This window comes from Corvus brachyrhynchos, unplaced genomic scaffold, assembly GCF_000691975.1.
Source record: "Corvus brachyrhynchos isolate BGI_N302 unplaced genomic scaffold, ASM69197v1 scaffold48, whole genome shotgun sequence".
NCBI lineage: Eukaryota > Metazoa > Chordata > Aves > Passeriformes > Corvidae > Corvus > Corvus brachyrhynchos.
The window spans coordinates 2,782,243-2,795,972 of record NW_008240027.1 but is presented as its reverse complement, the minus strand read 5'-3'; the positions used below and the strand labels follow the sequence as shown (position 1 = coordinate 2,795,972).

Genomic DNA, 13,730 nt, shown 5'->3' with positions numbered 1-13,730 from the left:
GGCTGTGGCAGCAGGGGGAGGCAGAGCATGGCCCTGGCACTCACCGTTCCCTTCCTGGCACGGTGACGTGTCGCTCCCTGGGGATGAGATGTGATGCTCTGGCCTTACTGAAACGTCTGCAAATTGTTTGGCACCGGGACAGTTCTAGCGAGGGAAATGTTTCTGGGCTTTCTTACATGTGTGTTAAACTCCGGTCAAGCCAAGCGTTTGCAGGTGATGGGGCGAGCTGGGGAGTGGGGCACAGGGCAAGGTGGGGTAAGGAGCAGCAGCAGTGTGAGAAAGGAAACCACAAGCCCAGCAGCCTGAGACGGCAGAAAGATGTGGCTGCTGGGCACGTTTGCATAAAGCTGGAGGGTTTAGGATGAGGGTTTGGTTCTCTGAACCCTGCCTGGCATCCCCTACTGCTGCAGCTGGGGATTTATCTCGCGACCCCGTGCAGCCTGTGCATCCAGCAGAATGTGTCTCTGCAGGATCCAGATTCCTTCCCCCCCTCCTTCCCACCCCCAGCTTCTCAGCTGCAGGTGATGCCAGGGTTTGATCTTGAGGCACAATGTTCAGAGGCAGTCTTTAAAAATAAGTTCATCCAGCAGCCTCCTGGACCAAACAGCCACGAGGGAGCTCAGCCCAGCCCTGCAAGGAATTTGCTCTCCTTTCCTCCCTCTCTCTTTGAAGTTTGTTTGGTGCAGGTGCAATAGAAACTCTTTGGCACCTGCAGCAGCATCTTATTAGAAGTGAAGAAGAAAATTAGGGCCCATTTCATTGGGCAGCAGCCACTGGTGGATCACTTTTGACTGGAGCTGAAGGGAATCGGAGCTTGCACACCCCAGACGCCCCTTGCTTTTCTGCCTATCCCCATCTGGGACACGGCTGAAGGGCAGGTCCTGAAGCAGGTGAAGGGAGAAGGACACACCAAGGACATGCAGGATTCACCTGTGCTCTGCATCCACTACAGCATGAGATGGCTGAGGTGTCTCACACCTTCAGAAAAGGTAAAACCTTGAGGTGAAGTGTCCTGCACAGCTCCTGAGGCAGGAGGGAAGCACAAGCTGTCAAATTCATCTGCCCAGCTGCTTCCCACCACCACCATCATCAGCTAACCCAGTACCACAGCCATAACCTCAGAGCTCGACTCTGTGTGTGCATCCTCCCCAGGACCTGCTGAAAAGGCTGAGCCTTTTCCGCGTCAGCCTTGCCCTGCTCATGAGTGAATCTCTCGCAGTCATTGCAGGTATTCTCAGGCCAAAGTAACAACCCTAAACTCAGGATCAAGCTCAAGTAATCCAGCAGACTCTTCCTGGTCACTGTCAAATCAGCCCCATTCCTAGCTCCAGCAGGTTCAGGCGAAGCCTTTCTTCATCCCAAATGCTGGATGCTCCCTTCTTGCACATTACAGCCACCCCAAGTCCCAGCAAGGGCTGAGCAGCTCTGCTGTCCTCCATCCTGGGGACTCGTGCCCATGCTCCTCTCCAAGGGATGCAGCAAACGACAGAATGTCCTCAGATCTTGTGAACTGGAGGTGGAGCTCTGTGGAGCAGATGTAACTCCCAACAGCAAATGCCAAGCTAGGAGGAAACTTTCAACTGAAATCTCAGCAAAAAATGGGCAGAAATCCAGAAGTGAAGAGGCTTGGCCAAATAGCAAAGATCCCAAAGGCAACTCATAGCCAGGATTTACATCCAGGTGAGATGGAGCCAAAATACTTGGAGGAGAGATGGGGTGCTCCCACCCTCAGCAGTCTGGAGCCACGGCAGAGGGGCCGGGAGAACAGCACAAGGGCTGGGGTTACATCAGCTGCAGCCCCACAAGTCCACAGGGGTGAGCAGCACCTCCTGCTCAGGAGTTACCCCCTTGCATGAGGTTTTGGAAACGTCACAGAGCAAAGAGCCCACGGTCCCGGAGCTAGCCGGTGCCCCAGCTGTGGGGAGGGAAGCAGGAATCTATTGGGAGAGAGGAAAAGCTCCGAGGGACAGGTTTGGGGAAGGAGGGATGTGTTATTGTGAAGAGGGCATTTGTCTGCCCTGGAGGAAGGAAGAGGGGAATGCTGGCCTCGCTCCCGAAGGCAGGTGCATGGCTGAATTTATCGCGGGGAAGGAAGCAGGGACGGAAGCGAGTCCGGAGCACTGGGCGGCTCCATCGGAGCTCAGGGGCAGTCACGGGAAGAGGCCCAGGGCAGCGAAGCAGCTTCGCAAGACTTGTCAGGACACGGCTGCACTGGGGGGAGGGTGGGGGAGCCCCCTGCCAGCCCCCACCACTAGGCTGGGCTCTCACACAATGCCCTGCACGGCACCGCACCGGCACAGCCCCTGCCGCAGCCGGGGAGATGCTTGTTCCCAGGCAGGGCTTGAAGGCTCTGAATGCCTGTGCACACCAGAAGTCACTGCAAAGGGAGCAGTGGGTTTGCTCTGGTTGTTCCAAGGGGGGACAAGGACGTGCCCAGAAAAGTTGGCCTCAGCTAATGCAGCGTCAGGAACAGTCAGTTCCCCTGCTCTGCTCCACCATGTCCTGCATAAACTCACGAGTCAGGGAGTGAGAATTTCTTCAGCCGTAGATCAGAGGGCACTGGAGTCTTGCCATTTTCTACGGTACAGGGAAAAAAGCCAGGTGCCGATGAAAAAGCACTGGAGTCATCATTTTAAGTGAGGGTAAGAACGTCGCCTGTCAATCTGCACTTCCTTGATTGCCACCTTCCTCCCCGGGGAGCAGGACGGGCTCTGGGTTTGTCTCCCAGGATGTCAGGGGCGGGTGGGCAAGCCAGAGGTTTGAGATGCTGGTAACAATGGGTCTCTGCCTGCAAAGCTTGCTCCAGCACTCCTAGCGGGAATTCCTGCCACATCCCGGCCCTGGGCTCTCCTCCAGCTGGAGGCAGAGCACAGCCAGCACTGAGGGGGCTCCTACAGTACCTGTTTCTGCCAGCAAGTCCTTGCTGCAGGATGCTGCAGGGGCTGAAGTTTACATGGGGCCACTGGGAGTCTTGGGCTTCTTCTCTCTGAAAGTGCCCATTTGAAGGCTAAAAACCAGACACGTCCATCTTGGGAAGATCCTGGCCCAAAAATGACTGGCAATCAGCAAAACATGCTGGGAAACTACTGCAGGATGTTTGCCCTCCCCGAAGCAGCTCAGGTGGGATCTAGGACAGGGGGCTGGCAGAACTGTGGGCTGAACTCAGCGCAGCCCAGCTCTTTATGGACCATACAGGAGCAGCCTGGGCATTTAAAGGGTTCTCAGCACGCAACTCACGAAGTTCACAGAGCTGAGCAGACAGGCTCAGGCAAGCTGCGTGTGTGCCCAGAGCTCAGAATCAGGAGACAAACCTTCCCTCTAGTGGCTGGATGGCACATGAGTCCCACAGCCACCTTCTCTCTCTCTTACATCTCTTCCCATGCCAAGCCTAAGAGCGTTATTTTTCACCAGCCCTTAGGCTCAGGGCAGATCCTAAGGGCATCAAATCTTACAAATTCTATGTGAGTTTTTAGTGGCTTAAAACTGGCACAGCTCTGATTTGCACAAAGCCAGACAGTCCCGGGGGTCTGCGTCCACTCTGCAGCTTGCAATGCCCATCCATGCCCGTGGTCAGCCCATGCTGAGGCTGTGCCAGGCAGCACAGTTCACGCACAAGTGCATCCCAGGCACTGGAGAAGCCACACAGCCACGATCGCCGCTGGTTTCTGCAGCATGGGTGGTTTGTAGGGCCAGTTCTTCAGCTGGGTTTCTCCCCCTTGCAGCGGTCATTCACTGGGGCAGAGGATCAGACCTAGAGATTCTGTTGGACCTTTTTATTACGGGTCTTCATCCCAGTTTCAGGCTCACCATTGGCCATTTCTGTCTTTTTAAAAGCCCCGGAGAAGTTCTTATTTTAGGAAAAATCACAAGATGAGTTGAAAAAAACACCACTCAAAATGGCAGCTAGTGATCACTAGAGCCTTATACATGAGAATTTGGTATTTTATGCTCAGAAAGAGGCTGAGGTGTAGATTTGGAAGCCCTGGATTTCACTCCCAGGGATGTTACATTATAGCTACATTAAAAATGAATGCAGCAACTTCAACTTCTTCAAAGCAGGAAGTGAATAATTAATCAAAACAGCTCTTCTATCAGCTAAGGAAAAATGATAAATGGAGCATGAACACTAAACCAGAAGTAGAAATGCTTTTTAATAAAAGTGATTTGCTGTTCAGAATATCACAGCCCTATCCACACCTGCTCTGATTGATTATTCCCCTGCTATGCAGACTGCTCTGAACACACTTAATGAACAGAAACCAAAAGGCATTACCAGAGAGCGAGACCATCTCCTTTCAGCAAAGCCCCAAAAGATGTGCCTCTTCTAGAAACATCCTGCAATTTCCTGGAGGGACAGGAGTTCACACCCAACACCTAGGAGCTGATGATAAAATAGACCCTAACATAAAACTGCACTGTGTAGCCGTAGTGCTCAGCTGAAGTGTTCATATCATAAAATCAGAGAATGGGCTGGGTGGGAAGGGACCTTTCAAAGGCCACGTAGTGCAAAGAATGGGCTGAGAAAGTACGGAGTGACAGTGGGCATTACAACAATGGGGTCCTGCATCTACACAGCAAACAGATGGTGCAAGAAACCTTCATAACTCATCACAGCTCCGTATCAGCTTGTGGTTAATGAAGAGAATTGGTATCAGCCATGCCCTCCAACAGAGACAAACTTCTTGCCCCCATTTTTTGGCAAAGGAGGGAATGCTTGCCAGCTCCAGCAGGCTGTCAGGGTGCAATGTGGCCCAGAGCTACTTAGTGCTGGGGGTCTGATGCAGACATGGGAAGTATTTCAGTGTTGCTCCTGGAAGCTCCTGGCTGTCCTGTGTTTACTTGTCCCCCTGTGCAGTGGTGGCAGTGCTGGTAACCCCCACAGGCTGCACATCACTGCTGCAGTGTGTCCTTGTCCGTGGACGTGCTGCCTGCCTCTGCTGGGAAGGAACACAAGAGAAGCTCAAAGTGTGAATCTTTTGGGATTCTTTAGCTGGGGGCAGGTTTAAAACCCCCAACCTGCTGTAGTCTGTAATGCCAGGCTCCTACCAACACTGCTGTATTAAAGCAGCTCTGCATGTTCATAGCAACATATTTTTTTCATGAGCTGTCACTTGACAAACAAGAAGCTAGCTGGTAACTCTCTCTCTCTCTCTGTCACTGTGCCAGTCCATCTTTCCTTTATTATGGATAGTGCCTTTCCTGAAGTGGGAACAAGAGTTATTTTTTGTCCCTTCAAATACCATTTGTGAGCTGGCTGACTAGATGCCAGTCTGAGAAAAAATAATCCCATAAAACAGGCAATGATTCCTCTACAGTATTAAAAATATACTAAAAAAATAAAACCATGTTCATACTGCTCAAAAATAACATCTCAAAGACAGAAGCATAGCAACAGGATACAATTAATATATCAATTAAGAAGCAGAAAATTCCCAGAACAAAACTAGTGACTCTGTATTTTTAATCCTGAGAAAAACTCAGACCACAATACATATCTGTGTAAGACACCTCACAAAGGAACAAAGAGGTGTCTGTCTTAGAGCATTGCTCCTATTCTTTCCTCTTGATGGACAAGCCTGTATGAGTTCCACACAGATTAAAAAGCACTGAACCATGCAATTATAATGGTGGAGGGCATTCAAAATGCGTTTACTGAGAAGAAACACTGGTTGTCATCTCTGTCCTGATGTCAGTACAGCCCGTTACATAGTTCCCCTTCTGTCACTTTATTTCCAATTTCCACAATCCAGCAGGCAGCAGGAAGTCACAGGACAGGGAAAATGGCTCTTTCTGATGAAGTTACACTGAAGTACTGGGCTCCATTTGTTGGCAATTAGTTACTGTTGTTCAAATGGCCCACGTCCTCATCTTGCATCAGTGCCAGACAGGCTTGACTGTCACTCTCCCAGGATGTCTGCAGACTTTCTGTGGCCAAATCCAAGCTGTAAAACAGAAGACACAGGACCACCCCTCCTAGGACCCCCTGCCTGCTGCTGGCTCCTTTCACCACAGGCCAGGCTCTATGACTTGTCAGAAACCTGCCCAGGTCTCAGTTCTCTTCCAAGCCCGCTTTGCTCCAGCTCTGCTATAACTGACATGTATTTAAATTCACTGGATCTGTGGTTGAAGGTCTCCACTAATCCGTAGGTCTCAGAGCGATCCGTGGCATAGAACAGCTGCACCTGGTTGGCCAAGCACTGGGCATCATGGACCACCTGGGAGGGAGAACAGAGCTGTTACCATCAGGGTGGGACTGTGCCAGTGTCCCCCTGCAAAAGGAAGGCCACAGTCCTGCTCACCACATGGCTCAAGTCCAAGCCACGTTAGTTTAGCAAATCTCTTAACAAACCACCTCTCTCTTGTTCCTGACCTACTTAAACACTTCAGCACCGTGTGTTTTAGCAACTCTCCTGCTGTGCATCTGCCTCAGAGGTCAAGTGTGTCTTTTGTGATCACTGCCCACTCTAAGATGCAACAAGTCCTTGTTTTTTCCTTCTTACAGCTGACCTACTTGCAAAGTTTCATTGTTTGCTCAGAGATCCAACAGGGCAAAAGAAAAGCATTACCAATTACTCCAGTTATTGTTTCAGAAGGGGTCAGGAGGTCAGTTAGAGGAGGGATATCTTAATCATTTTGTTCCACTACTACAGTGCCCAGTGCCACCAGTCCAGGCACTGGTACAGATGTAGGTGTGCATAAACTGAACACGCAACTCTGGAGCCTCCTGCTTTGACAAATAGGATTAAGCTTCAAAACACTGTTTTAACTTGTTTGTAGGTACCAACAGCTTTCATTTAAATTTACTTCTGTTAGTAAGAAAAACAGAAGCTTTGTTCTTTTACAACAATCAACTATTATATCCAAATTAAAAAAAAAGAATGCATGAACTGAAATCACCAAAGACTGATGATTCCTTTCTAGCTTTCCCTAGCCTTAAGTACACTAGGTTAAAGAAAGACAGTAAGACCATTCTTTGGCAAAGGGTCTTTGAAAGGCTTCACTGTAATTTGGTTTTAATGCAAAACTGTATGAGGAGTTGCAGCATAAAATGAAGGAAGCCAATGAGCAGACTTCTCTTACCAAGAACTTGGAGTCCATTTCTGCTGTCATTAGTACTATCCCTTTCTCCTTCTGCAGATCAGGATAATGGTACAAGACCAACTGGCTTGGAGCAGTTTCACCTTGGGTCTGAAAGAGAGAAAGAAACCTGTCAGAATCCCATAAAAAACTTCCCTCCACTGCCGATTTGGGTGCTTGATTACAAAATTTGAACATTAACTGCCACAGAGGCAGTTACTTCCCAGGGCTTAAGGGTCAGCTCTAATTAGAAGTTCATTATTCTTGGTATTTATAGAAAATAAGGGATTTGTAGAGTTAGGTTGGTTTTTTTCCTTGACTAAAGACCATTTTGCATTTAAAAGAACCCACGATTTTTAGAAAGACATTTCATCTCACAACATCTACTGCTATTTTAAGTAGATTGCACAAACCATTCTAAAAAGCTTGGCTCTTGCTCCTGTTTTGAGACTACTGAATTTCTACCTCATTCTCTTCTACACTAGAAAGACATTTAACACCCATAATTTTACTATTTTACCTGTAACTAATGTACAATTAAACCATAATTAATAACAGCTTTTGTAATGATAATTCTTTTCAAGTTAAGCTAGACAACCTGTTGGTTAAACTATTTAGCAAATACCACATACTGCAATATGCTGATATTATCTATTTCTGGATCCTAAGCCAATTTTGAACTTTTTATCTCAAACACTCACCTGAACGTTTATCAGGGAAGTGAAGTGTAATTCTGTTCCAGACCACTGCCCCACGAAGAACTCATAGCCTTCTTTCCTTGGCAAAGCATACAGAAACTGCAGAGACATGATAAAAAAACCAAACCAATTTTCCCTTCCATAGAACAAAATGAGGCCTGTGTCACACTGGCCTCTAGCATTAATGCTTTAGTAACAGAACCACAACAGAAAAAAGGGTTTCTTTGCCCCACCAGGGGTGAGAGAACAGCAAGAACCAGACTTCAAAGCACACAATAAAGCAGAATTAGCCTATCACTATTATTTCATTACAAAATATGTTGGCAAATACTTTTATCAGTATTTTGAGACATAAAAAGGAAAGTGGAGAACATTCAGACCCTGACTTTTTTGTTCTCACCCTGAAAACTAACAGCAGAAATGGTCAAATAAAAGGTAAGGAGCATTCAGAGCATTTAATCCTGTCATTTTATCAGCTGCTCCAGAACAGGCAGCAAGCATCTTCTCTCTAGAGATTTACAGCCTATCCAGCTCCAGAGGCTACAGACTTGCTTGTTCTCCCACACCAAGGGAAGGACAACATGGGAGCAGAAAATCATGCAGGATACCTGACTGAATGCCAGTGCACTGTGCAGAAGTGCACTTCAGGCTATAAATAACTTCCCCATCTCCAAGTAGCTCAGGAAGCCAGATACATTTGATCTTGCTCTTGGCAAGTGAAGTAGGTAGGACTAATCCATCAACCCAGTAAAGTTTCCATTCCCTGGGAGATTCTGTGCTGCTGTTCTCTCAACCCTCCATCTCTTCTATCTAGATCAAACTGTTCAACACATATGAATAGCCATTGCTTTATCTGAGCACTAGGACAAGTGTTTGAACACCTGGATTTTACTAATCAGGCTGATACAATGGGTATGAACACAGGAGGATCAAAAGTTTATGGGCTAGGTTTGAAGAGGAGAGGCATTTCAGCTCTACAACCACGCACTGCCGTACGTACCGATGGACATTTCTGGGCTCTCTTCCAGATCAAATCAAACTTGTCTGCCTTTGGGGAAGGAGAAAGAGAAGTTCAATTTTCATAACACAAACGTGGATGCAGAGTTGTTCACAATCACCTCATTAACCTTTAGTGGGTACAACTTCCGTCTGGAGAAGGTCCCACTGCGGGGACAGATGGCAATGAGTGCGTGGAAAGCCGAATTTTGCTCTTATTTACCTGAAAGTCATCAGTATCTCAATTTAACAAGGCTGTCTCTAAGATGCAACAGCAAACTCCCTGGATCCAGAGCTTTATTCCTTGGATGTGGGGGCCCCAAGCCTGAGGCTTACATTACATCCTCTTTCAGTAATTGCTCCACTGCATCATGTAGTGTCAACAGCTGAGCGAGACAACACAACCCTGGCTCCAAATTGTGGATTTACATCATTGTCATCTGTTCTTCAGTATAAAAGTGCAGCCCATATATACACACAATAACATATTTACTGCTTATTTTTAAATTGAAACCACAACCCTATTTGGTCAGCCCTGACGAAACCTGGCAATCTCATTCACATGTTCTCCGTGTTTCCCCAAATCTTTTGCCTAATTTTTTTTTTGCTTCCCAGCACTATATTAATATCTACTCTCAGGTGTTCAGGAAAGAAAACATATGCCATTCATCAACAAGAAATTCCTTTGTGTGTACTTTTGAGCACTGGAGAATTATGCAAGGCCTTTCTTCCAGCCAATGGAAAGCTTCTGGCAAAAGACAAAGGGTTTTTTTCCCCTCGATGACACCATGAACTGCTTCCTAATGTGCCTGGGATCTGGTTTGCATTGAAGTCTTAAAAAGCTTCCAACACTCCTCCTAAAACAGTGCACCAAAGCACAGTGCCAGCCCCATTAATGAAAGACCTACATCTTTTTAACTGGAGTCCCTGGCTCTGGCCCTCTGCTACAGTAAATGTGCAAGTCAAACTATTTTCACAACATCCACATGTTGGGAAAACTGAAACAAGAAGCTGCTTGACTTCAAATCCCACACTTCCACTTTCAGAGCATACAGCACATCACACATTTAGAATACTGCCTCCCACTGAATTCAGTTGCAGCTCAAAGGGCCAAATACAATTACAAATCAGACCCCAGATCTAAATGAGGTTTCAAGAACTCAAGAAACACACAGTTGTGGAAAGACAGATTTAAGAGATTGTAATCACAGAATGACCCTGAAGAATAAAGAGAAATCCCCAAAGTGAAAAAAGCCTCCTTCAGCCTAATGCAAACTAAAAACCATTAACATCTGGAAAAGTTATCAGGAGTAAGAAATATGATCTTATCTCAGGAAAACACCCTGCAATCTCAACGAAAGGCAGTGCTGCCAGTAACTGTAAATATATGAAAGTAAGTCATAAGTGATTAGCCACATGCAAGTTACCAGCCAAGTGCTCTAGGACTGCCACATTAACCTTGAGGCAGCTGCCTGTGCTGCAGGGAAGAGGGCAAAGAAACAAGCAACTCTGAGAAAAAGTAAATAAAAATATAAATGCTGCTTCTAAACACTAGGGCCATGTGAAGAGTATTGGATGCTTGTATTAAAATAAACCTGGCAATTCCAGCCAGGTGTGCAGAAAAAGGCCCTTGATTTATTGAAACTTCTCTGAGTGAGAAAAAAAGGGATATGCATTTCTGGAAACAACAGCCTTTGTTTGGGGCAGTAAAATCACTCAACCCAGAAAATAAATTTTTTCTTGAAACCTCATTTTCCTTTAATGACTGATTTTAAAAGCAGCAGAATCACCATTGGAAAGCTTTGCATGCTGGCTTTTCAAGTGCAGAACTACAGGGGAACTACTTACAGGAATAACAGCATAAACTGTGTCTTTTGCAGAAAAATACTGATTCCAAATCTGTAGAAAACAAAGATGAGATACAGCTAAAGTTCAGCATTTAGCAGTAGTGTTAAATGCTTTGAAATGTCAACTAACCTTTGTAAGCACTTTGAGAAGTCATTTTTCAATCAAGCCTGACTTCCCTGCTAATGCAACACACTTCTCCTAAGGTTCCAGAGTACTTGTGCCAAATGACAGATTCCAACCAGGTAAAAGAAATCTGCAGTGGGCTCAGAGGTGGCTCAGTATTTATTAACCATCAGAAGTGCTTCTTACATCACACTAATGACTTTTGGTTGGGGTTTTTTGGTGGTGGTGGTGATGGTTTTTTTAATAAAGAACATATAAAACATTTTCAACAGCAGACAAGTCTTTGCATAATGCTCCTCTGTGTTGACAGTCTTTTTCTTCACCACAGCAGGATGGCAATACCTTAGTGTACCTGTACCTCCTAGTACCTCCTAGAAGGACTCACCTAGATGGAGAAAACTTTATCTTCTCCAGTGGATATCCATGTGAACGTGCTTTTTATAAATATACATCCACAGTTGCATTTTATTTTTCAGTCTAAGTAAAATTTCCATCCTTACACATAGATTACTGTTAAGCACAGATGTGAAGCAAAGTTTATGAAATTTAAATCCATCACCTGTGTTATCTCCCCTGCTGATTTTTCTTTCACCATCTCAACATTAAGAATTGAATCAAGTGTCTGCAAGAGAAAGCATAAAGAATCTGGCATGACGGCAGTTCTGTGATCATGTAGGAATCCAGAATGAATAGATGCAATTACAGAGAAAAAAAATCAACCTAAAGGAACTTAATTCAATTTATAGTGTTAATTAGTCCCTTTAATTGCCAAGTAAAATACAGCAGCAACACACTGAGACGTGAATTCACACAGAGGCAGAGTAGATTCTTTCAGGACGCAGCACATGCTTTGCTCCACTTGTGCAGATCCCTGCTGAAGCTGCAAGAGGAGCTGCAGCCTTTTGCCTTCAGCCACCTCAAACGTGTGCTCTTTGGCAGATTTACACTGAGACTTTACCAAAATGAAAAAATGTGAAAGGGAATTCCCCTGTCCCTGGGCTGGCTGATCACTGCAAATGTATTTTCATGCTGTAAAAGCAGCTTAACCCTTTCCATTTATTGTTCAGAACAGATCCCCCAACTGGAAGGAACTTCCAGGGTGTCACAGAGAAAGGACAGGATAATAAAAACCCAGAATGCCAGGAGTTTTGAGGTTGAACATGATCCCAACAGTAAACTAAAATCTTACACTGAAATGCAGCATAAGGAACAGCAGGATTATATCAAAGTGTTCTTGACTGAAGCACTGACTGTGGCAATACAGTCAATCCACACCCTTGCCTTGCCACAATGCCCCCTCCTAACACTTAGGTTCATTTCCCTTACCTTATCCCTTGTGAATCCTCCCTTTGATGTCTTGTTGCCCAAGCCTTCTGCCTGCAAGAAAACATCCTTCTTTAGTTTTACAGCTAATGCTTTAATACCATTTATTTGCCTTCCCTGCCACACCTAACCTACCTGCTGCCAAAAACTCCTGAGTGGGAGCTCAAAATACTTGAAGATCACTGCAGTGTATTTTTAATAAAATAAGTGATTGATGAGGTGAAGTAAATAAGATTAGTGTGAATTACGAATTTCAAGGCCAGAAAGGATTAGTCAAAAGGAAACTATTATGCATTTTGGATACAATATAATTGAACAATTTTCTTGCATTCACTAAAAAATGATGAATGCAGGATTGTGTCACTCCTCTGGCCAAACTAATCTGGAGCTAATTAAACTTGAACAACGTTTCAAGCAGGGAATTTACAGTCTAAAAAATAATACAGAGGAATACAGAACAATGCTTTTAGCAATCAGACAGTGAAATTCCAGGACTCCTACTGATATGGATGCTTCCAGTTTGTAACATTATGCTGATCCCATATAAATAACATTATAGCTTTAATGTATGTGATTTACAAAGAAAACTGGCCTTGCCTTTTCCTCCATGCATCTGATAAACTCTCCTTGTTTGGAATGTCCCACAGGCTGCTTTTTCACTTCACTTCTTTTTTCCATACGGGATTCAAACACATCTGGATTGGACCTGAATTGGAAAAGGGACTATTAACAGTACAACAGAACAACAGAACAGCTCGAGTTGGAAGGGACCCATAAGGAACATCCAAGTCTAACTCCCTGCTCCTTGTCCAACTGGACATAAATTCATATAACTAAAACATTCCAGTTTGCTTTTAAATAATCTTAAGTTTTTAATTATGACAATAAACAGGAAAAATCAATGCAGAGTTAAGAAACTGTGAAAGCTGTTTCACAATATCTCCTACGACCCAAGGCTTTGGATTTGTTTTTGGCACTGGATTCCAACAAGACCAGGTTAGATGGGGCTCTGAGCAACCTGTCACAATGGGAATTGTCCCTGCCTATAGCAGGAGGGTTGGAAGCAGTTGATCTCGAAGGTGTTTTCCAACCCAAGGCATTCCATGGCTCTGTGAGCGCCTATGAAGTCTTTTGCTTCATTTACTTCTATTGCTAAGTAAGGTGACCCACCTTTTTCAGGATAATTCAAACCCATGATTCCTCTCTGGGCTGTTCCCATTGTGGCCTTGCCAGCAGATGGACTTACACCTAAAATAAGACCAACTTCTGCCTACTCCTTTTCTATTCAAATCCTCCTTTACAATACAACAAAAGAGTAGAAGTTGGAACACTCTTCGCCTGCTCCAGTGGTTTCCAAAGGTGGAGAGCAGTGCTGGGTGATTAACATCATTTGGCCTTTTAAAATGTTTACTATGATACTGATTCATGCTCTTAACTTAAAATTTTAATTTCATCTTCGCAAAACTATTTCTTATCAAGCTGACCACGTTGGGAGACGACCCTCACTGAGCTGGTGCCGACCACATGTGAATTTCAGGGCAACTGGCCTAAACTAATCGAGTTTCTCATGAGGGCGAAAAGCCAAAACAGAACGACACCCCTCCTCGAAGAAAGAGCTCCCCCAGCACTCCCTTTTCCCAAAACACAGCCCGCCCACCCCCTTCC

The 13,730-nt window shown here is 45.4% G+C and overlaps 1 protein-coding gene across 1 annotated transcript; it reads right to left on the bottom strand.

Moving 5' to 3' along the window:
- Positions 1 to 4,133: 4,133 nt before the first annotated feature.
- On the bottom strand, positions 4,134 to 13,677 carry ATPAF1 (ATP synthase mitochondrial F1 complex assembly factor 1). Its single transcript, XM_008640760.2, has 8 exons — positions 12,663 to 13,677; positions 12,069 to 12,119; positions 11,302 to 11,364; positions 10,620 to 10,670; positions 8,776 to 8,823; positions 7,779 to 7,874; positions 7,081 to 7,188; positions 4,134 to 6,215 (listed from the first exon to the last, which is right to left on the bottom strand). The coding sequence occupies exons 1-8, from the start codon at positions 12,741 to 12,743 to the stop codon at positions 6,021 to 6,023; spliced, it is 693 nt and encodes a 230-aa protein (XP_008638982.1). The 5' UTR covers positions 12,744 to 13,677; the 3' UTR covers positions 4,134 to 6,020.
- Positions 13,678 to 13,730: the final 53 nt, after the last annotated feature.

What these genes read in the sequence shown, in the direction of transcription:
- ATPAF1 (XM_008640760.2), bottom strand. Translation starts at nt 12,743, where the DNA reads ATGGAAAAAAGAAGTGAAGTGAAAAAGCAGCCTGTGGGACATTCCAAA. An exon ending in CTTCCCTGATAAACGTTCAG is followed by an intron (nt 7,189 to 7,778) that starts GTGAGTGTTTGA and finishes TCTCTCTTTCAG; the next exon opens with ACCCAAGGTGAAACTGCTCC. An exon ending in AAATGGACTCCAAGTTCTTG is followed by an intron (nt 6,216 to 7,080) that starts GTAAGAGAAGTC and finishes TCTCCCTCCCAG; the next exon opens with GTGGTCCATGATGCCCAGTG.